A 22,500-nucleotide genomic window follows, 5' to 3' on the forward strand; every position below is an offset into this window, starting at 1 on the left:
GGTGGTTGAAGGACTTCAAGATTAAAGTATGGGTTATACATTTGCAAATGCATTTACTTTTGGCAGGACTGTGTTGGCAGGGCCTAATCTGGAGCCTGTTTTGGTACCTGGAGCTTTCTTTCAGCCTAACAAGCAAATTCCATTTTCAGTATTCTTCAGGCTTTTAGATTCTTTCTGGTTTGAAATGAGAGAAGACACTAAAATTGGCACCAGCAGTGTAGGAGCTGGCTCAATGCAAAGTAAAAACATCCCACCATCCTCAGATCCTATGGCTTTGGTCATAAGCTTCCTCACGCATCTTCCCTGGTCTGGCTTTCACAGTGTCTCCAGGCAACTTCTTAAACAAAATCCTCCTTAGAAATAGATACAGAAAACAGTAGATATATCTTGGAATCTGTGTTTTCAATTTCTGACCATAGGATTTGGGCAATCACTTCTCTTAGCAAGTCTTGCCTTCAGACTCGGGTCAAGAGATGTATCTTGATAGAGCCAGCAGAAAGCCGTGGGTTGTCCAAAAAGCTCTGACATGCAGGGTGCTCCAAGTCAGTATCACTCCTCTGTAAGCTAGAGACAGCACAATTCCCTGGGCCTTGATTTGGATGATATTTCAGATTTAGCAGTAAGATGTACGATCATAGAATTACAGAATATCCAAAGTTAGAAGAGACCCACAGAGACCACTGAATCCAACCCTGGCCCCACAGAGCACCACTCAAACCCAAACCCTACGTCTCCTTGAGCTCCAGCAGCTCGGAGACATGCCCACTGCCCTTTGGAGCAGAACCTTTTCCTAACCTCCACCTGACCCCCCCACACGATGCAGCTCCATACTCTTTTAATTATGATAACACACAGATGCCAAGGTTGCTGGTGCTTGTCTGAGCACACGGAGCAGCCCATGTGTGCATACATCTGAGGGGCTGATCACCTGAAACACACTGCTGGGTCAGTCAGGAGGATGCTCTTGCTATTCAATTCACATAGCGTGTTGAAGATGCAGATGAGTTTAATTTATATTTAATCAGCCTCTGCAAACAGTAATCACTGGAGAGGTTTTCCATACAACACGCAGTGATTATGCTTATTACAGTGGTACTGTTCATACTGACAAAGCTGGGGGTCTCTCAGCCCCTCCATTTGAAATCTTTCACTCTGGAGGTTTTAATGTTTGCTGTAGAACACCCTGCAGGGTGGGACTTGAAGAATCAGGGCATGGCCCAGTAGCAGCAACACTCAATCATGAGAGAGGGAATGGCCTAAAGCTGAGCACTAAGGAAGGTTCAGGTTGGATATTAAGAAACATTGCTTCTCCAAAAGAGTGGTCAGGTACCACAACAGGCTGCCCAGAAGGGTGTTGGAGTCACCATCCATGGAAGTGTTTAAAAACCATGGAGATGTGTCACTGAGGGTCATGGGCAGCGGGCACTATTGGTGGTAGGTGGACAGTTGGGCTGGATGATCTTAGAAGTCTTTTCCAACCTTAATGATTCTATGGTTCTGTGTTCTCCTTGGGACTGAGAATTGCCTCTGCTTTGTCCCAGTGGCTGTCCTGGGAGTCAAGATGAGGCTGAGCCTCACCATATGCTAGAGAAGCCCATAACTAGAGATCCCTAATGCAGGTATTTATAGTGGTGGTTTTGCCCAAGGATCTGTGGGTGTGAAGTTCAGCCCTCCAGTCCTGCAACTGTGATGAGCTTTGACTAACAACTGATGAGTCAAAACTGGACACGTGGGGCCTGTGCAGAGGGCTTTTTTTGGCTTCTCCATTGAAACAGGACCTTATTGACTGATCAAACTCACTAGCTTCAGAAGGACAGGGGCTGAAAACTGATGGGCTGAGGCAAACTCTTGAATTTTTAAGGAGCTACTCTAAGGAGCTGGAGCTTTTGCACAACTTATCCATCCCAGAGTTTCCACTATTTGTCCACGTATACATTTTAGCTGAAGTGTAGAAGCAATCCACTACCAGCAAGCAATCCAGGGAGCACCACTGAATGCTTGAAGTGGTTCCCAGTCCTATCTGTGCAGCCACAGGACACAGAAAATGTGCTTGCCAGCATCATCAGCATCATGCTACAGGTTGCTGACCCGGTGGTTATGCTGTTGCACTGCATTTGTCTCTCTAGTGACAGTTTGGTCGGCCTGTGATTATCTCACTTTTCTGTCATTACATGAGAACTATTTTTGACAGCTTACTCTAAAGCCATCTCATTACAGGCAAATAGAGATCTAAACACAAATTGGGGTTAAAAGACATCTATTACAGTGTGGCAGGCGTGCACTTGGCATCTTCAGTCTGATACTACCGCACTTGTAATACTGTGGGCACTCGTGGCATTTCCAAGAGGATTTATCCTCCTGCCCTTTGTGGAGGTGGTGGTAGAGCAGGGTCTTCACTCATTGTAAGTGGTGCTATAGGAACAATAAAGTCATAGAATGATAGAGTGGTTTGTGTTGGAATGGTCATTTCCTCATAGCCAGTGACAAGAGGAATAGGTGGCAATGGGATCACCTGCTTTCAACCATTTCTTTGCTGTTTATTGCCCAGATCTTCGCATCTGTATTATTAGTTCCTTAATTGTATCCTTTCTTTCCCCTTCTTCCCCCCTCAATCTCCTGTATGCTTAGCAATTGGCATAAAAGCATCTCAGCTCCTCAACAGACAGCCTCCTTTCTGAGTAAAGATTAAAAATGGAAATTTTTAGTACAGAATGTGCTGTTTCAGAAAGTTGAAAAGAAGTTGGGAGACTGATGTGCAGCATCCAGCAGCCTCAGTGCGAGCAGCAGCGATCAACATCTGCTGTAATTACTTTCTTTAGAACTTTACAAATGTACTGATAATTTTGGTGGAAGGAAGAATAAATGGGGAAAGATCTGGAAGATTGTCTTGGTGAATTTTTTAATTAAAATGTTTTTGACTAAAAAAAAAAACTCTCAAAGAAGCAATTAAAACAAGATAATATTAAGCCTATACTTTCAGGGGAAAGCCTTCCCAGGATTAAGTAGCTTTCACCAAATAAATTACTGCCTCTGGATTTGCATTAGCAAATACTTTCTATAGATGTTAATCAGGAAGAAGTGTGCAATGAGTGGATGTGATCTGAGCCATCCTGCAGGGTGATGGGCACAGTGTGCATCACTGGAGGAAGGCATCGCGTCTAACTGAATCCACTGTCTGCCAGGAGCTTTGAACATCAGCAGCCCATTGATGGCAAGCAGATATAAATGGGGCCATGCCTGAATTTTATTTTGACTACAGAAAGCTTTCTTTCTTCACTATTTGTACTCCAATAATTAAATTTGAGGCCTTGGCCAGACTCCATTTAAACAAAGCAAAGAGCCAGGGTGTGAAACACTGCGCTGTGTGATGACCTAATCCAAATCCCACCAAGTCTGGGAATGTTTCCATTGACTCCCCAGGAGCTGGATCAAACCTGCACCGTTCTCCCATGGCATCCAATACCTAAAACCTCCTGGTGGCACAGCTGAAGCATGGGGCTTCTGGATGCTATTTTCCTCTGCTGTGTAGATGGCACTGAAATAACATGCGAGCTAAAGAAGCTTTGGCAAACCTGGAGCCTGCCTGTGGGCTCTTTGTGTGGTGGGCTAGAGCAGTTTGCTCACAGCTTGGATGTGGTATGTTTTTCTATTTTAAAGTTTGTTTTCTCCCTTCAGCCAGTGGATTTCCCAGTGGTATCATACCAGATGCTGCATCACTGTGCTTCTCCTTGCTGAGGGCAGTGATGCAGTGAGTTTTTAACTCCTGAACTGTTCTGGGGGCTGAAATGCAATGTGCAAACATGTGCTTCCATTGAGCACATGGACTCCAGCACTCTGATTATGAACACTGTTTGGTCTTCTTTAAGAGGAGAGGGATGTAGAACCACTATCTCCTACCAACAGTGAATTTCTTTGATTACTCACTCGTTCCCAAGATGAATATATAGGAATTCCTGTGATACATTTTGATTCATTCCTATAACGAATTCAAGCTCACTCTTAAGCCATTCATTAAGCTGCTCCCCACTTATATAACAGAAATGGTCAAATAGAGTGTGCAGTGTCATTTTTTTTACTATAGGATCACAAATTTTGTAAACAGGTTTCCCACATCACTTGCTTTTCAGTGGTAATCCATGGGCAGATAATTGCTCATATCAAAAATTGTGATGGTTCCAGAAATAAGGGACACTTATTTACACATCCAGAAATAAGGAGCCGCCAGGCTGTCATCCAAATATTTACAATTAATAAATAATGTGAATCCATGAAATGGAGTGTGAAACGTATCACTGATTGGGGAAAAGCACTCATTTTTTAGAGTTTAAATGGAGGAACCAGAGCTGCAAAAATGGTCAGGTCTAGGGAAAGCAGTACAGCTCGATTCCAAGGACAAGGTGGAGAAGATACTCTCCATATGGGCAAGATGGGAGCTTTGGGGATGCACTGTTTCTCCCAGCAGTCTATCCACTGTGATGGGTCCACCTGGATGAAGACTGCCTGATCAGCTATTTCTTTTCCAACTTAAATTTAGGTACCACTACAAGCAATGCTGGGGACAGTCATCAACCTGGTCCTTCTCTCCTCCAGCCAAATGGTCTGCAGGACATGGTGGGCATTGAGGACCGGCAGCTGTGGGAAATGGCCGACAGTGACATGAAGAGATGTGGATTTGCTAACAGCTGCTGTTCAGTACACGAGTGTGGTTAAGCTGCACAGAACAGCTCTCATAGCATGAGGCCTTGGCAGCAGCAGAGCTAGGATTAAAACCTGTGGCCAGTGCACTCTTCCCAGCAGCAAGTCACTGGACCCAGGCCCACGTGAGTTCAGAAACAGGCCCTGACTCCCCAGTAAGTCTAAGAAAAACGGTTTTGAGCCTTTAAGCAAGCGCCAAGGAAAAGCACATGGCATGGCCTGACCCTTTGAGATCTGCGTGTGGTGCCCACCAACCACACCAGTCTTGGTTTTGACTTCCATCACTTCCAGAGGAGAAGTGAAATTCATCTCTTTGGCATGCTAACGAACCCTGTGCATCTGTTTTGCTCTTGAAGCGTTGATCTTAGCTCTGAACAGCCAAGGCATCTCTTCAGCCAGGAGCTCTTTTTGTAATAACAGCCTTTAAAATATGTAAATCTATTTTCAAAGCAAAATAAAAAATGTTCATGTATCTCTAGGAAGGAAGAAAGGGGCCCTGTCCTCATATTTTATGCAAATCTTGCTTTTGCTCTTGTACTTGGGCATGAATAAATATCAACGACTGCTTCAAAATGAGGGGAAAAAAAACTCCATCCTTCATCAAAAGAAAAAACCTTTATTTCTATTGCATAAATAATGGTAAAATTAAAATCTTTTTATACAGATTATATATTTACAGTAGTGTTTGGTTAGAGGAAACAGCCGATACATATGGCATTCGGTTTTCCTTTTATACACGTCTTTATACACTTGGGTAACTTGCAATAACATAGGATTTATTTAAGTTGCATGCCAAGTTAATTTATATTAATATTTACAGTGTTTTGTACAAAGTGATTTCTATTTTTTTAAATTTTTTACTATTATGCTGCTGACTTTGTGAGTTGTTGTCTTTAATCAAAATGCCATGTCTTCTGTTAACAAGCAGAAATGGTCAGTTTTCAACAATGGATGGCTTGAAACCAGTGAGAAACGAAACGATGACAAGAAGGAGACGAATGCATTAATGAAGCACTTCCTAGAGATGAATCAGGAGTTATCGATTACTTAGATCCTAGCATGGATTAAATGGCAACAGGCTGGATTCTGGGCTTATCCCAGTTTAAGCCAATTAACTCTAATGAGTTACTTCTCATTTTCTCTGGAGTCCGAGAGGAACTTCAGCTTTTTTCCTCCCACCACCCCAATTAAAATCTGAGAGAACAAGAGCTGCTGCATGAAGCTGAAATAACTTTGGCTCTTCTGACAGAGATGGTGGGAAACGTAATGCTATTCTTGGGCTGGGGGAATGTGCCTTTATTTGAAGATTGCTGTCAAATGGCAACCCCAGGGACTGATGCTGCAAACACATTGGCAGCACGGTTTGGGTTTGGTGGGACTGCTCACAGGACAGACAAGACATGCCTAAGTGCTGGCAAGACCAGAGGGTAGCTAGCTCAACAGCTTCAAATGGGACAGCCAAATGTCTACTTGCTGGCCAGTGAAGATAGAAGACCAGCTGGTAATGGAAAGTTGCAGTTTGGAGCTCACCTAACACACTGTACAATGAGCAAAGGTTGAAGATGCTTATTTGTGATGCTGGCAAAGACTGGCCATGAGCAGCTGTATAACTGGATGGAAAATGGAAGTTTCATTTAATAATGCTCTTCAAGGCTACAAAGTTATTTTGGTCTGTCTTGACAGAAAATACAAATCCTAAGGTATTTTCATCATCAGATTGTCAAGAGCTGATCGTTAGATTCAAAGGATATATATATATATTTTTCCTTTTTCCTCTCTTTTCCTCCTTTTTAGGGCTGAAATTCCTTACTAGTGAAGATATCAAATTGAGACAGTTTTCAGACTTGTGCCACTGGAGAGATAGTAGCAAAGTATCCTTCCAATTAAAGTGTTGTTGTGAGATTTTCTGTCCATCTTGCTTTTGGTGAAGCTCTGCATTTTGTAGAGCTGCCTAAATCATCCTACTTGAACTGGAGATAAGCAAGATTTGTTCTTGATAGCAACCAACAATACAGAAAGATTAAAGTGTTTTGAGTCTTTTCTTTTTCTGTATTAAATTCCTTAGTTCCTGGGAAAGTAATAGGTTCTAAGTGATGCCAAGGAAATGTAATTGCACTGTCAGAACTCGATACAGTAAAATAATAGATTGAAAATCAGCAAGTTCTGTACATCTTCATCTATGGAATGTAAGCATGATTCAGAGCCAAGATAAAAGATACTTTATCAGATTCTCATTTTAGAAGAGTTGGTTTTTCTTCTTTCAAACAGTCATCCATAAAGCAGAAACTAAATAATTTATTACACGGGTGGGTAAAATAGGGAACTTCATTCTTAGTGATCTTAATATATTCCTCCTACTGCTTCTCTCTTTGCAGATCTAAGTCTGACTCGGGACTGTGAACCTCTTGCTTTTGTGTGATGACAGCCCTTGGCAGAGCTATTTGCTTGTGCACGTGTGTGCTACGTGCAGGATAAGAGAGTCTTTCATGGAAAAAGTTTCTGTGTACCGGGCACCTCACAAAGCATTGTGTCATCCCAAGCAAAGCCAGCACTAAACCTTGGATGGCCTTGGAGTGTCCCAGGAGATGTTTTGGTCTTTTGCAGCAGGTAGAAAGATAAGTGTTCTTTCCATAGAATAAAGTGCTTGCCAGTAGGTACTTTGCTCATCCAAATCTGTCAAAAAGACTTCATCCATCTCAAGTAGCACTGTTAGGAATGCTTTTTTTCTGTTCTTGATTCACTTCCCCACTATTCTATGTCTTATGGGGGAAGGACCAAAAGACCTCCTCATTTACTTGGTCTCAGCTTAAAGCAGCACATATGTACGTATCTATTCTATCACAGAGCTGATGGAAATCTCTGTTGTGAAGCTACTAGCATCCAGCCCTACTGGTTAATCATATCCAAAGTGAGCTCCCAACAAACACCAATCATCATGTATGAAACCTCTGGGCACACGATGCCCTAACATTCAGCTCTAACTTCCCTGGGTGCAGTGCGAGCAGTCAGGTCTCCCACCTCCCACCCCTTCTGCTCCTTGGCCTGAGGAGTTTGTGAGCCCATCAGCATGGGGTGCCCAAAACAGTCACAGGCACATTTGTGAAGTGGGAAAAATAATGATTTTTTCCTCATTAACTTCTCCAGAAGCAGATGCCTCGTGTCGCCTTCAAAGCCACAAATGGCTAACCGCAAAGAAGCGCTGTGCTGGGCAGAAGCAATAAGCCACGTTCCACCCACTGGGGATTGGTCCCTTCATGGAGGACCTGCCCAACAAGCACAGGACAGCTTGTGTTGAGCAATGCTTACACTGCCTTAATTTCATTTGCTCCCAAGCCAAACCAAATCAAAGCCTCTCTCAAGCTAGAACAATCACAGCCACTTCAAATCATTCCCTGCATGCCAATCTGTTTAATTACACACCTTTTATTCATTTTTATTTTTTTACGGCTAAGCCAACAGAGTTGCCTTTGGGGTGCTCAGAGTTTGTTGATAATTTGCTCATCTTTGAGCTGAAAGGCTGTCCTGGGCTGTTGGGAGTCCTTTGTCCAGCCTTGGCTTGGCTGGGAGTGCATCTGCAATTGCTGCGTGTTGCTCCGACTTTGTGGCACACATGTCACGAACAGTGAGGGTTGCCATAGCAATATCCTTTTCATACAGAATTGCAGTGCTGAAAAGACACTTAAATTCTCATGTAACTGGCAAGAGCATAAGTTTAGTGCTTTTTCTGACAGCTCTACCTAGCGCTGCTGCAGTCTGGGTATTTTTTAAAGTATGTTAATTAGCACTTAAATAGTTTTTTTTTTCCTTTCTTCTTCTTCTTCTTTTTTTTTTTTAAGTAGGGGATGTGGGTTTTTTATTTTTATTTCTTTATTCTTTTACTTTCTTCCTCCTAAACCTTTGCCATCAGGTTCCAATCAAAATTTTATCGCTCTATTTTTACCTACTGTCTGTAAAAGCAATAAAAAGTCCTTTTTCCCCCCCTCTTATGAAGGAGGAAAAAGAAAAAAAAAAAAGATAAATGGATGTTATATAAACGGAACCAGGGAGATAAGTAGGAGAAAAAGGTTCAGTGCTGCTGGCTAGGAAGGATGGGAAAGCGTCACTGGAAGTTGCTTGGGAGAGGAAGGGTTGAAATGGTGTGGCCTGATGCATCCTACATTGCCACTAGCTACTTGATGAGCCCGACTAATGAAAGAAGGAATAGCTTCAGGATGCTTTAGATGAAGAAAGGCTGGTCTAGGAAGGAAAAGGAGACCTCTGCAAAGACATGGCACTCATTCATAGTGGATACATTGGGTTCCCCACAGAAAAAAAGTAAAACTAAAAATCCCCAAATCCCGTACCCAGTAAAATCAGTGGGGAGTTTTGCAATGAACTCTACTGACCCCAGGCTATGGCTTTTACCAATATATTAATTATAGGTTTGGTTTTACAAATGGATGTTCAAGGTGAAGAACTGTGCTGAACAATGACTGTATTTACAAAAGTTTTCATGAAACATGCGTGTAGAAATTACAGAGCCTTCCAGAAATCTTGAAGGAATGGAAAAGATTATCTTGTCTGTAAGGTAGCTGTTATAATTGGAGTCTGCCTGGTGTTAGCTGTCGGATGAGTGAGAAGAATGTGGAGAAATGCCTGCTCTACGTGTTTTCTTTGGAGCTGCTGAGTTGAGAGGGGCTGGTGGGTTGGTGCCCACCTCAGCTCCAGCTCCATCTGCTCTGCTTCCCACGTTCACTCCAGCACTGTCTCAGAGGAAAACAAACAAACAAAAAATAAACACCAAAAAAGAAAGAAAAAAAAAGGTAGTAAGTACCACTCAGTGGCAATGTTTGGACTTCTTTTTTGCTGTTCCCACCTTTAATACGCCACTGAGACCTGAAAACATGGATGACCATCCCCTCAAAAGGACCTCCAAGATCCTTTTTTGCAACGTCCAACATAGCAAGCTTTGGGAGCAACCCTGAGTTCCCCATCAGTGTGAATCCTGCACTCAGAGCTTGCCTATCATTTTCTGCTGTTGATTTGAAGTCTGGTCCTGCCCTACAGCAAACACAAATCCCTCCATCTTCTGTGAGATGTAACAATTTCTGCACAGTATTTTGTAGCTGACCTCTATTAGTCACAGCAGAACAGAAATACAGGAATGTGTGTTTGTGAAAGGCAGAAAAACGACTCAGCTGCCTTGGAAATGACAGCTGTCATCTTTGGAGATGGAGGGGGGCACCAAGAAAACAGCAGCGTTGTGAAGGTGATAAATAGCAACACGCGCCTAAAGGCAAAATCCTAAACAGATACATGAGATCTAAGGGGAAGTGGGAGACAGAAAAATGGGAAGTACATTTTCACATCAGGTTACTAGAAAAATACAGGTTAAATGAACTCGCAACCAAGAACAAAGAGCAGAAATGAGTCTTTGGGATGGATCCAGGCTTGAGACAATGGCCACCATGTAGGACAAGTGAAGCTCACGGTCCACATTCCCTTTGGGAGCCATCCTGCCCCTTCTCAAGACACAGGAAACAGTCCTCTACATTCACAGGAGCGAGATCTCGCTGTTCCATCATGTTTCTGGAGCTCGTCCAGCTGGCAGCAGAAATCACTGCCGCTCCAACCCCGCACCAATGCTCCCTGTGCACCAAATGCAGCCATCACCCATCAGGGCAAGGGAACCAGATCCCTCCTGGAGTAATACACGGGTGTACAGTTCATCTGAAGGTAAATGCAAAGATTTGTGTAGGGTTTAAAAGCAGAAATGCTTTCAGATGTAATCCTGGCTCCATGGGACACGTTGTGCCTCTGGTCTGCATCATTCCATCCTCTCCTTGCTGCTCATTAAAATCTCTTCCAGGAAAAATAACTAACACTTGTGGGATCTGAAAGTCTGACACACTACGGAACATATGGCGGTATGCTCGAGTTTGATTCCTTCTTTTCTTGCAGCAGCCTGATTTTCTGATCACCTTCTTTCAGCCTGTCCGTGGGATATGCAGTGGTGATGACGGTGGGACCGTGAGGGATGGAGTGACTTGCTGGTCAAATCACCTCACCATAGAGGTGAAAATGTAACCTCTTCCATGAGTAGGTGTTGGATGCAGAGGTTTCACTGTGATTGCAACAATGAATTAAGTAAAAATTGGGCAGTCAAAGAGCAGGGAGAAAAGCTCAGAGCTTTCTCAGTGGTTTTGGTCTCAATAAGGTTATTGAAGACTGTTACAGCAGAAGGGCAAAACTACTGGAAAGAAAACGTTGAATATGCAGATGGCACCAAACAGAGGGATTTTCAACTGGCGCTGGTGGTTGCAGAGCTGGCTGGAAGACTGCACAAATCTCAGGAATGCCCATGTGGGGAAGTGGGTGGTGGTTCTTAAGCCCTGATTCTCGGTGGGAAAAAATGGCAAACAGACTCCTGCTACCCCACAGTCTTGTGTCAAAGGCGACGTTAGTGAAGCAAAAATAGAAATTCTGTATGATGCTGGCAAATTCTCCTCTTCTTTACTCCGAAAATACTGTACAAGGATGCTCTAGCTCCCCTCTAATGCCGTAAACTCAAAGGCATGGTCATAAGGGAAAAACAACGTGAAGCCAAAGTACGTGAAACAAAACGAACAGGACTTGCTTGTGGCGATGCTACGATCAACTTCCTGGGAAGGTGGGCCTGACGGGGAGCTATGCGGCACAGTCAGTCGGCCCCTAGGTTAAAAGACAGCCCCGCTGCAGCGAGTCACAGGGCTGTGCCTCCTTACAACTGCAAAGCAGACTGCTGGATGAAAGCGTCTTCCAAGTTACCGTTGCTGTTCTGAAGCAATAATTCGGGACTTCCGTATGTTTATTTTTTTATTTTTATTGCATTAGGAAACAAAAAACCTTTAAAGCGTTAAGACAGCCCTTTTATGTCCCTGCCAAAAGGATGTGGTTGATTCACAAGACACGTTACGCTGCTGGCCCCAGGCTCCTTGTCGAATGGTGCGTTATCTGCCCGCCTCTGTCTCTTTGCCGTGTGAGAGTCGGTTCGGGGGAAGCTCACCCGGTGGCATGCGCATGCATGGTCAGTTTGGGTCACAGTGTCATGGTGAGAGGCTACTCCATGCCGCTCCGCAGGATCTGGTTGGCCGCAATCAGCATCACGCTTATAATAAAGGCCATGGCAAATGCGCAGATAAGGCTCTTCCGGACGCAGGTCTGTCTGTTCTGCTTCTGGGCGTGCACTGCAGAAAGACAAGGGAAGGTTGAGCTACTTGGACAAAGAAACTTCTCTGCCAGGAGCAGCTGAGCTCAGAAATTCTTCTGAACTCTACATGCACACAGCCCTGCTCACACCTTGAACCTACCCTGGGAAGGGAGCACACCCTATGCTGGCCAAGTCCTACCTCTCCTTGAAGACCAGTGGAGACCATTAGAGGGTGAGTACTTTGGGGACAACTCCAAACAATGAACCTTACCTCTGGGCAGCCTGGTCTGGTGGTTGGTGACCCTGCACATAGCAGAGGGGTTGAAACTTTGATGATCTTTGAGGTCCTTTTCAACCCAGGCCATTCTATGATTCTATGATTCTATGACTACTTCCAAACCAGTTTTCCTACCAGACCACCCTCTCATACTGTAGGAAGCCCCTTCTCACACACATTGGCTTTAAAACCCTCCAGATGCTTGAAAATTTAAGTGTTTCAGTTTGATCTGAGTAGTTCCTTCTAAGCTCCTTATGAAGTTTTCTATGCGTTCACTTTATCAGAAATACTGGCCCTTGCAAATCCCCTTAGGCTTTTCTGCTTATAGGTCAACTGGGAGTGAGTAGAGATTCAAGATGTGCTCCCAACAACACTCAAAAAACCCACTGTGATCACTCCCATGAATATACATAGTACATTAGTCTTTTTTTTTAACTGTTTTTAGGTTTTCAGTGCCTAAGCAAAATCAGACTTATTAAGAACCCTTTGAAACGAATGCTTGCAGAACAGTTGTCAAAGGAGGTGAGGGTAATTTGCAGCAGTTAAAATGCAGTCAGAGCTAGGATTTTTAGCATTTGACGTATTTTATTTAATTATGTTTTTAAGATCAGCAGAAGGATACACTTTGTGATCTGAGAAAACAGAAAACTTGTTATCCCTTCTCTTTCTTTACGTGCATGGCATGATCAATCCCCTGTCAGAATACCAGAGCAATACTGGGGCACCACAAAAATCAGCGTCTGAAAAGGCTCTGGAGTTTCTGAAAGGTGAATTCAGAAAGGCAGAGAATCCTCATGCAGGTGATGCCCTGCCAGTATGGGCAGTGCTGGGACTTGCTATACCCTGCTCATCACCTCTCCTATATTACAGCTTTCTGCTTGCACAGCTCTACCCCCTCACTCCTCTGTTTGCTCTTATATTACACACAGGATCAACATGGTGGCATTGTGCACGATGCCCCAGCGCTCTGAGCATCCTGTTAAATAACAGCCTTGGTTATTCCTTTTTAATTTTTGTTATTTCTGCACTTTGAAAAACTCTCCCAGCCAGGCAGAATGGTGACATAAGCCACTGTGATCAGTGCTGCTGCTCAGTGCTGGGCTCTGTTGCCTATTACCATGGATAGGAGAGCAGCTGAAGACTGGCCAAGACTTTCTCTGGTGGCATCTTTCCTCCCAAAGGAAAGAAGTAAAGCACATCCAGTGATTCTTGCAGGAATGTTTCTGAAGCAAACCATTTTTTCAGTCTTCTGACAAGTAAAAATAGTGATTTAAGGCAGCAGGATCCAGGTAAGTAATTGGTACTCTTCTTCACCAACTAAGAAGCTGAAGTTGCTGATTTTCTTCATTGTGAACACAGTCATGTGCAGCTCTGGGATCAGTCTGTGAATCATCTTCTTAAATATGAAAACCTTTTTGCCCTCCCTGCAACTTATGACTTTTTCCCTCAATTACCTCATTTCTCCAAATTCACCTCTGCTTTCTGTTCTTTTTCCTACTGGCTTCCAGAGAGGGCATTGTCACAGGCCTGACACAGGCAGACTTGATCTGCATTGCATTTTCACAGAATCATAGAATCATTAAGGTTGGAAAAGACCTCTAAGATCATCTGGTTCAACCATCCATCTAACATCAATATTGCCCACTGACCCACATCCCCTGGTGCCACATCTCCGTGCTTCTGGAACACCTCCAGGGCAGTGACTCCACCACATCCCTGGGCAGCCTGTGTCAGTGCCTGGCCACTCTTTCAGAGAACTTTTTCCTAACGTCCATCCACTTGCCAATAGGAGTTTTTACTGCCCATGGGACGTGCAGAAGTTTGGAATTCAGCTGGTTCCTTGAACATGGTCAGAGCCAGAGCCTCCTCCTGAGATGTACAAGCCTGTTCCTAGCAGGGAAAGCAACTCCTAGCAATTCCCAACATAAAGGAAATCTAAAGAAGCACACTGAGGCTCATCCTTCATCTTCCCAACGTGCTGGCTGGCAAGACTTTGTCAAGGGGTGGCAGATACACACTGCCATGGCTGCAATTCCTCCAGAAGATATAGGCTCAACACGTCCAGCCTGTTTTGGAGCACATTGGATCATTGGGTCTGACTGCCAGACTGGTCACGATGCCCACAGTGGTCTTGGGATGCTCAAGGGAGAGCACTGAGAGCCTGCAGAAAAAGGCACTCAGGCCACATCACTGTAACCATCCAGCACCCATTTACCTTTAGCTCAATGTCATGAGCATTTTGATAAAGAGAACTGCCAGACAGACAATTTTTGTGCTACAAATTTTTGTTAGTGCAATGTCACTCCAAACAGTTGTCCTTTCCTTGTATCTCTTCCCATTAAAGCATGCAGTCTTCTTGGCTCTCAGCCTTGCTCTCTTGCCCTAAGCATTAACATAAATAGTGAGAAAAGCAGAAAATATAACTGCACCTCCCTTCTGGTTGTGTTCTTCATTGTCAGGGCTCGTATGAGTTGCTGGTACTGGGGAGCTGGGCATTTTCACTGCCTTGCTCTTCATCAAGTAGAAGGCTAACAAAACTCCCTGGAAACGTGTAAGAGGACAAGTTGTAATGTGAGCCTAAAGCTGACATCTTGCAAATGACTCTCATGTTCAGAGCAAGCTGAACAAAATCCTGGACTTGTCTCTGACCATAATATGAGTTTTATACTTCATTTACAGTGTGTGTGGCTGCATGTGAGTATGAGAGAGAGAAATAGTGCACATTATCTGTGTTGATCTACAATGAATATTATAAATCTTTTTTTTGAAGGCCTTATTATGACAAGAAGCCAAAATGGTCAGGTTAGGAGAAAGAGAGAAATGTGCATTTCTGCTGATGGCAGAAGTACCTGTGCAGTGCTGCTTGGCACTTGACTGGCTCCAGTGCTTTCAGATTGGTGGGGCTCTTCAGATATTTCTATGCTCTATCCATTTATCAGCTAGGCAGAGCTGGCTGATCTCAGGTGTGCAGAATGGAGAAGGGTCTCAGGGCTCTGTTTTGGTGGCAACAACACACCCAGTGGTGATGGTGGGTGCAGAGCTCCTGTCGCAGCAAGGAACTGAAGGTACCTGTCCTCCCCAACCTCAGTGAAAATCACCAGGGCTCATCTTGGCTTCATTCCTACCCATAATTAAAGCCACTTTAATGGGGTGGATGAAGTGTACATTAAATATAGATGTAAATCTCTAGTTAAGTCTCTTTAGGCTACCTTTATAGTTAAAAGAAGCAGTTGCTTTTTACAGTGCTGCTCACCTCATTCCAATGCAGTGCTTCAAATAAATTAGAGGGGTTGTACTCAAAAGCATCTCCTTCACTCTGCTAATTAACAAATGGGCAAAGAGCAACTAACCTACATGGAGACACTTAAAGCCAGGCTGAGATGCTGTCCAACATGCTTCACAACAGCTCTCCCTTAGTGCCAGCAGAGGCCTTGTCATTCTGAGCCCTTCAGGGAACTCAGTGTGTGGGAAATGGGAATGCTTTGGTCTCCTTCAGCACAAGGAGATCCTTCAGGTAATGGCATGTCCACAGCCAAGGGCTGCAGGACATCTCTTGCTCTCAGCCTGCCTTCCCTAGGAGAAATGCTCCTGTCAGAGCTGCTGCAGACCAGAACCATCCCCTTCCTCTGGGACCTGCAGCACAACTTAGTGTCTTGGTTGACAGTGCTGAGCTGATCTTTAATTCTCTGGTGGGTTTGTGCACTTGTGTGCATTTCCAACAACATCTAAAAAAGGGTCTGTTTTGCTTCTAGGTTCTGCCTAGCACCAGCCATGCCAACATCCCACGAGAAAAGCTGTTCTCGCTGTACTTTTGGAAGCTGGGACTTCCAAAATGAGAAGCTGAGCACTGAAGTTTTCAGACCCATGGTTTTGTGTCTGGGGTGGTTCCCCCCAGTGCTGATGTAGCAGTGACAGCTGGGGTACAGCTCCAACAGCTCCATCCATGGATAGAAGCATCCCTTCTTCCCTGCTGCTTGCTTGGCTTGGTTTGAAGACTGTTGCTGCTTGCCTCCCTCCTGCAGGCTTCTTAATATTCAGCCATAATCTTCTGCATTTTTTTTGGCAGTATTTAGCAGCGGATGAGTGTGCTGGATACAGTGTTTGAATCCCATTAATTAGCCAGGCTAAGTTTTGCACTTTACTTTATTGTAAGATGCTCCAGCACCTCTGCCTGATGCCCCTTCAGAGGCCCCAGGTGTGGGAAAGCAGCAGGTGATGAACTCAAACCCTGAGTTCCTCCATACGTATCTCCCTGGACTTTTCTGTACTCAAAATGATTTGTCTATTTGGTTGTTGCAGCCAGCAATGTTTAGAAGCACCATGAGTTCCTCTGGCAAAGGAAATCCTTCTCCTGTGGCGTCTTAAAGTGGTTTCCTTAAGTAAATTTTCCATCTTAGTAAATGTTCTTAGCAGTGGTAACTCCATTCAAAGTGCATAATGCACTGTAAAAGTTTGGGCTGCATCCCATCTCCATTGCTGATCACTTACACAGCGGTCTTGGGGCGCTGCTGAGTGGGTGCTGCACCGAGCAACAGCTGCAAAGCAAAACGTTTCCTTTCCCATATCTCAGCCTGGAGCTCATCCAGTGGTGCTGCTCCACTGCTGACCAGCAGCTCACAGATTTGCCAGGAATCAATAGATTTCTGCACTGCGAATAAATACAGACTTAAGCTTTGTAGGTGAAATTGTCTGCTATGTTCTTACACTGGGCAATAAAAGACAAAGTTGGCTATGTTTGACACAAATACCCCTTTTCATTTCCTGTAAGGCACTAGAGCTGAGCCACGGGTCTCGCTTTCCTGATTGCTCCAAAGTGAAGCTCAGCCCAACTGCCGCCTTGTAGCCATGCAAGCCATCTAAAGACAAAGCTGAGTTGAACACAGTCCAAGGAACTACAGGGAAACAAAAGGTTTTGCTCCATGCTAACTCTGTGGTACATCCAGCATCAGCCTCAGTTTTACAAAGGAAACGGGAAGAGAACTGTACAGAAACATCCTCACCTTCAAACTCTGTTTGGCAATTGCCGGAGTTTTCGTTTAAACTCTCCTCCTCGTTGATAATGATGTTCTCGATGTCCTTCATCGTTAGGTGGTCCCGGAAGGCATGGTACAGGATGTGCTTCAGCTCTTCTAGCGTTATCCTCTGCATGTCGAACTGCAGGGAGAGGACTGTGTTAGGCAGGGCAGCAGGAGCAGCACGGTACTGGGATGAAAGCAGGTACGTGGGCACATCCCTGTTCCTCACTCGTGGGTTTTTTTCAACCTCATTTCAACAGAATCACAGAATTGTAGGGGTTGGAAGGGACCTCCAGAGATCATTGAGTCCAACCCCCTGCCAAAGCAGTTCCCTGCACCAGGTCGCACAGGTCGGCATCCAGGCAGGTCTTGAACATCTCCATAGAAGGAGACTCCAACACCTCCCTGGGCAGCCTGTTCCAGTGCTCCGTCACCTCACTGTAAAGAAGTTCTTGCGCACATTGGTGCAGAACTTCCTATGCTGCAGTTTCTGTCCGTTTCCCCTTGTCCTGTCTCCACTCATCACTGAAAAGAGTCCGGCCTCGCCATTCTGCCCCCCACACCTTAGATACTGATAGACCTGGATCAGGTCCCCTCTTAGTCTTCTTTTCTCAAGGCTGAACAGACCCAGTTCACTCAGCCTTTCTTCATAGGAGAGATGCTCCAGGCCCTTCACCATCTTTGTGGCCCTCTGCTGGACTCTTTCCAAGAGATCCCTGTCGTAACACCTCGATATAACTTTGCAAATTTTGCTCTTTGGGGTTCACTGGGCACTAGTAGTGTGAGTATTTCAAACGGACATTGCTAGAGCTCTTGCCTGCTTACTTATTGCTAGTAGAGCTGTAGAGACAGAGCAGTCCACCCTCAGCCCTGGCCATCCCAGCAGACTAAATCCCTTAGAAATTCCCATCACTCTTATCATAACATCATAGTATCTTAACTAGACTTCAGCAAAGCCTTTGACATGGTCTCACACTGTATCCTTCTGTGGAAACTGGCTGCCCGTGGCTTGGACAGTTTTACCCTCCGTTGGATAAGGAACTGGCTGGAGGGCTGTGCTCAACGGGTGGTGGTCAATGGAGTGAAGTCCAGCTGGAGACCTGTTACAAGTGGTGTCCCCCAGGGGTCGGTACTGGGGCCCATCCTGTTTAATATCTTCATTGATGACTTAGATGAAGGGATTGAGTGTACCCTGAGTAAGTTTGCAGATGCCACGAAGTTGGGAGGTTGTGTCGATCTGCCTGAGGGCAGGGAGGCCCTGCAGAGGGATCTAGGTAAGCTGGATCGCTGGGCTGAGATGAATGGGATGAGGTTTAACAAGGCCAAGTGTCGGGTTCTGCACTTTGGCCACAACAACCCCAGGCAGCGTTACAGGCTTGGGGATGAGTGGTTGGATGATTGTGAAGAGGAAAGGGACCTGGGGGTGTTGGTTGATGCTTGGCTGAACATGAGCCCACAGTGTGCCCAGGTGGCCAAGAGGGCCAACGGCATCCTGGCCTGAATTAGGAATGGTGTGGCCAGCAGGAGCAGGGAGGTGATCATCCCCCTGTACTCAGCACTGGTGAGGCCGCACCTCGAGTGCCGTGTTCAGTTTTGGGCCCCTCACTACAAGAAAGACATTGAGGCCCTGGAGCGTGTGCAGAGAAGGGCAACGAAACTGGTGAGGGGTCTGGAGCACAAGTCTTGTGAGGAGCGGCTGAAGGAGCTGGGATTGTTCAGTCTGGAGAAGAGGAGGCTCAGGGGAGACCTCATTGCACTCTACAACTTCCTGAAGGGAGGCTGTGGTGCAAAAGGGTCTGGCCTCTTCTCCCAGGCAAATAGTAGGACCCGAGGAAATGGCAAGAAGTTATACCTGAGGAGGTTTAGGTTGGATATTAGGAGAAACTTTTTCTCTCAGAGGGTGGTCAGGCACTGGAATGGCTGCCCAGGGAGGTGGTGGAGTCGCCATCCCTGGCAGTGTTCAAGAGGCATCTGGATGAGGAGCTACGAGAGATGGTTTAGTGCTTGTGGTACTGACAGGAATGGGAGGGTGGTTGGACTGGATGATCTTGCAGGTCGTTTCCAACCTTGTGATTCTGTGATTCATAAAGTTTGAAAAGACCTCTACGATCACCAAGTTCAACTCCAACCCCATCCCACCATGCCCATAACCACGTCTCTCAGTGCCACACCTCCACATTTCCTGAACACCTCCAGGGACGGTGACCCCATCACTCCCTGAGCAGCTGTGCCACTGCAGCACCATTCTTTTGGAAAAGAAATAGGGTTAAGAAATGTTTCCTAATACCATGCTGAACCTCCCCTGGTGCAATTAAAGCTCATCACTTCTTGTCCTACCACTGTTTCCTACGAGCAGAGTTTGATCCCCACCTCATTCCCTGCCATGAGCCATGATTTTCTCTCTGCCCTGGTGTTCCTCACAACTCCAGTGTCAACAGCACAAGCAGAGAACATTTCTCTCATAGAAATGTTGTTCCTGTGCACACCAAATAAAAGCTTGAGAGCCAGATTTTTCCTGCAGAGTATGTAAAACACTTTGCAGCAGAGGATCTTTGCACACATGTAAGGTCCACGGTAGTGATATCTGCTAAAATGGCACACAAGAGAGGGCATGCTCACTAGCTTAACTCTCCGCTGGAGGAAAGGCAATGCAAACCTGTGCCCAATTCTGCAATTGAGAGCATGGCAACAGAGTGTGATCAGATTGCACAACAGGCATCAGGACACGGTACATCATCAGTCCCCTCTCCTTTCCTCCTGGGCTTTAAGGACAGGACAAATCTTATCAGCTCTGAGCTGCTCAGTGCGTTATCTAAGGTCATCTTCCTTGACCACTGCTGCCCACCTCACTGCACAGAAGTAAAATCATTAGTCCTCAAAGTGAGAGAAATATGTGCACTGGGATTAAACCCAAACCCTGACATGTTTATGTATTTCTGTGTGTTCACAGGCAGAGTTGCATGCATGCATATGTATTTACCCATTTAGAAGCACTGATTCCTACCGTTCTATTTGTTTATTTCATGCATTGATTTAAAACCTGGTGCAGAAAGTCTGCGGAAAAGTGGAGAGTTGGGGCACGGCGGGCAAAGTTCCCATTTTTTGCCTCAGCTGAGTTCACTGTAACCCTGGTTTGGTGGGTTTTGGTTGTTTTGCTGCTCTCCTTGCTCCTCAGGGACTCAACATTCGGCTATAAATAGTGAGCACACTGCAATCACCAGCAGCCCCTTGCTGCACTTTACAGCTGAATTGCAAATCCCCCCATATTCACTCACAGATTTCCAGCTTGCTTTGCTGTGCACGAGGAAATCTCATCCCTCATACCTCACTTTCTTTAATGACAAAAGAGCAAGTAAAATGTACAGCCTCATACTTCTCAACTGTGATTAAGGAAAGCATCTCTCCTGGCAAGTAATGGTGTGGAAATTGGGGTCGGTGAGTGCAGTTGTTTGACAGCAATGTCAGGAGCTGTCATTAGCAAAGGTTTGCAGAGTGCCATGGGGCTGCCTGGGGTTTGCAGCCCTCCCGGTTGGTTGCTGCAATGTTGATTGCACAGCAGTGCTGTGGATGTGTACCTGTGGGGAAAGCAATGCTTTCTCATGTACCATCCAGTCCTTTTCTCCTGCAAGGTTTTTCTCTTGTGGGAACTCAAGCCTGAACTTGAGCCCTGGTGTACTCCCGAGTCCACCACATGCTAAAAGCCATAACTTGCCCTAGCTGTCCCTTCCTATCAGCAGGAGCAGCCTATCTGCAGCACTGGGGTTATCCTGTCCTGTCTCTACAGAGTGTAATCATAGAATCATAGAATGGGTGGGTTGAAAAGAATCTCAAAGCCTATCCAGTTCCAACCCCTGCTGTAGGCTGGGTGCCCCCACCAGCTCAGGCTGCCCAGGGTCCATCCATAGACTGGGGCAGCTCCAGGGATGGGGCTGTTCAACCCATGCTGGACTTTTCTGAAGTCAATACAAACTTCTTGCTGTAGTTTATGGATTTATTTCTATCCCTCTGTGGAGAATTGTCTTTCTAGAAGTTGTCACCAATCTGGATGGATGCTCGCCTGGGAGAGCTCAAGGCCCAGAGCAGCATCTCTGTGAGCTCATGTTTCTTTGTGTCCTTGTTAGAGGACTTCTGCAGGTATGTGTGAGCCTTGTTTAGACCTGCTGGAAGTGCTCTGACTTCTTATGGGCAGTGCAGTTGAGCACAAGGGATCTCCTGTATGTGGTGCATCTTGGCCACATGGAGAGCAAAACAGACAGACCATCCCCGGTGTAGAGATATGCCACTCCTTTTCTCTTCCCCCTAGGGGGTTTTTCAGGTCTCCCTTTATGGCAGTATCACTACCAACATGATGTTATAGCTTACTATGGTGCTTATCTGTTGCCTTGCTTCAGGCTACCTAGATTACAAACACAATCATGGGCATCTGCTTATCTTAACAATGTGGAAACATTAAAGACTTGTGGGGTTTGAGGCCCTCCTGTACCAGTTAATCTGTCTAGTGGGAAATAATCCTCCTCTTGGAAGATACGCATCTGTTGCTGTGTCTCCAGTTCTTACTTTTAAGCTTGATGCTGATAGAGGGAGAAATTATTAATTGTTCCATTGTCCTCTAGGAAGAGGAAATGTATTAGGAAAAACAACTTCTCCAAAAGATCAGTGATGCAGTGGCACAGCTGCCCAGGAGGGTGGTGGGGTCACCACCCCTGGAGGTGTTCCAGAACCATGGAGATGTGGCACTGAGGGATGTGGGCAGTGGGCATGGTGAGGGTGGGCTGGCGTTGGACTTGGGGATCTTAGAAGTCTTTTCTAACCTTAATGATTCTATGATCTCAGATGGGGGTCACTGACAGCAACACTTATTGGCTCCTGCCCTGAGTGCCTGACCTGCTGACACAAGTATTTCCTTGCTCCTGCTTTGCTCTGTGCTCCAGAACTTGCATGCAGGAGGTGTTTCCTCCGTTAGATACCTATCAGCACGGGAGTTCGTTCAGACTGGGCATGAGCTCAATGCAGCCAGAGACATCACTGTGCATCGGGTTTGGACTCCCAAGTAATTTCTTCTATTATCCTTGCTCTCCAATCTGGCAGTTTCCCTGATTCACTTTTCAATTACTCTGGCTTTTTATTGTTATAATGACAGTAACCAGGGAGCAACTCGTAACTTTTATTGGCTCTGCTGAGAAGAACTGTGACTGCTGCAAGCTTAAAACTTTCTATAGGATTTATAATTAGGAGAAATCAATGATGTTTCTTCTAAGTTGGTGCTCTCGGAATACACTAGAAGCAATGATATAGAAACAAACTGTTCCTAACGACACTCAATGAGCCAAGTGATGCAGTGAGAA

General features: G+C 45.4%; 1 protein-coding gene across 3 annotated transcripts in view; it reads right to left on the reverse strand.

Moving 5' to 3' along the window:
* Positions 1-5,315: 5,315 nt before the first annotated feature.
* The window catches only part of CALN1 (calneuron 1), a 107,847-nt gene continuing 90,662 nt past the window's right edge, over positions 5,316-22,500 (reverse strand). For 2 of the 3 annotated variants that reach the window (XM_048967112.1, XM_048967113.1), the window contains exons 5-6: positions 17,141-17,294; positions 5,316-11,900 (exon numbers count right to left, since the gene is read on the reverse strand). In XM_048967112.1, coding sequence (XP_048823069.1) covers positions 11,773-11,900; positions 17,141-17,294 — 282 coding nt within the window. In that variant the 3' untranslated portion in view covers positions 5,316-11,772. Of the gene's footprint in view, positions 11,901-14,580; positions 14,682-17,140; positions 17,295-22,500 lie in introns of those variants that run through there. The other variant, XM_048967114.1, reaches the window with a different exon arrangement.

This window comes from Lagopus muta, chromosome 20 (genome assembly GCF_023343835.1).
Source record: "Lagopus muta isolate bLagMut1 chromosome 20, bLagMut1 primary, whole genome shotgun sequence".
NCBI lineage: Eukaryota > Metazoa > Chordata > Aves > Galliformes > Phasianidae > Lagopus > Lagopus muta.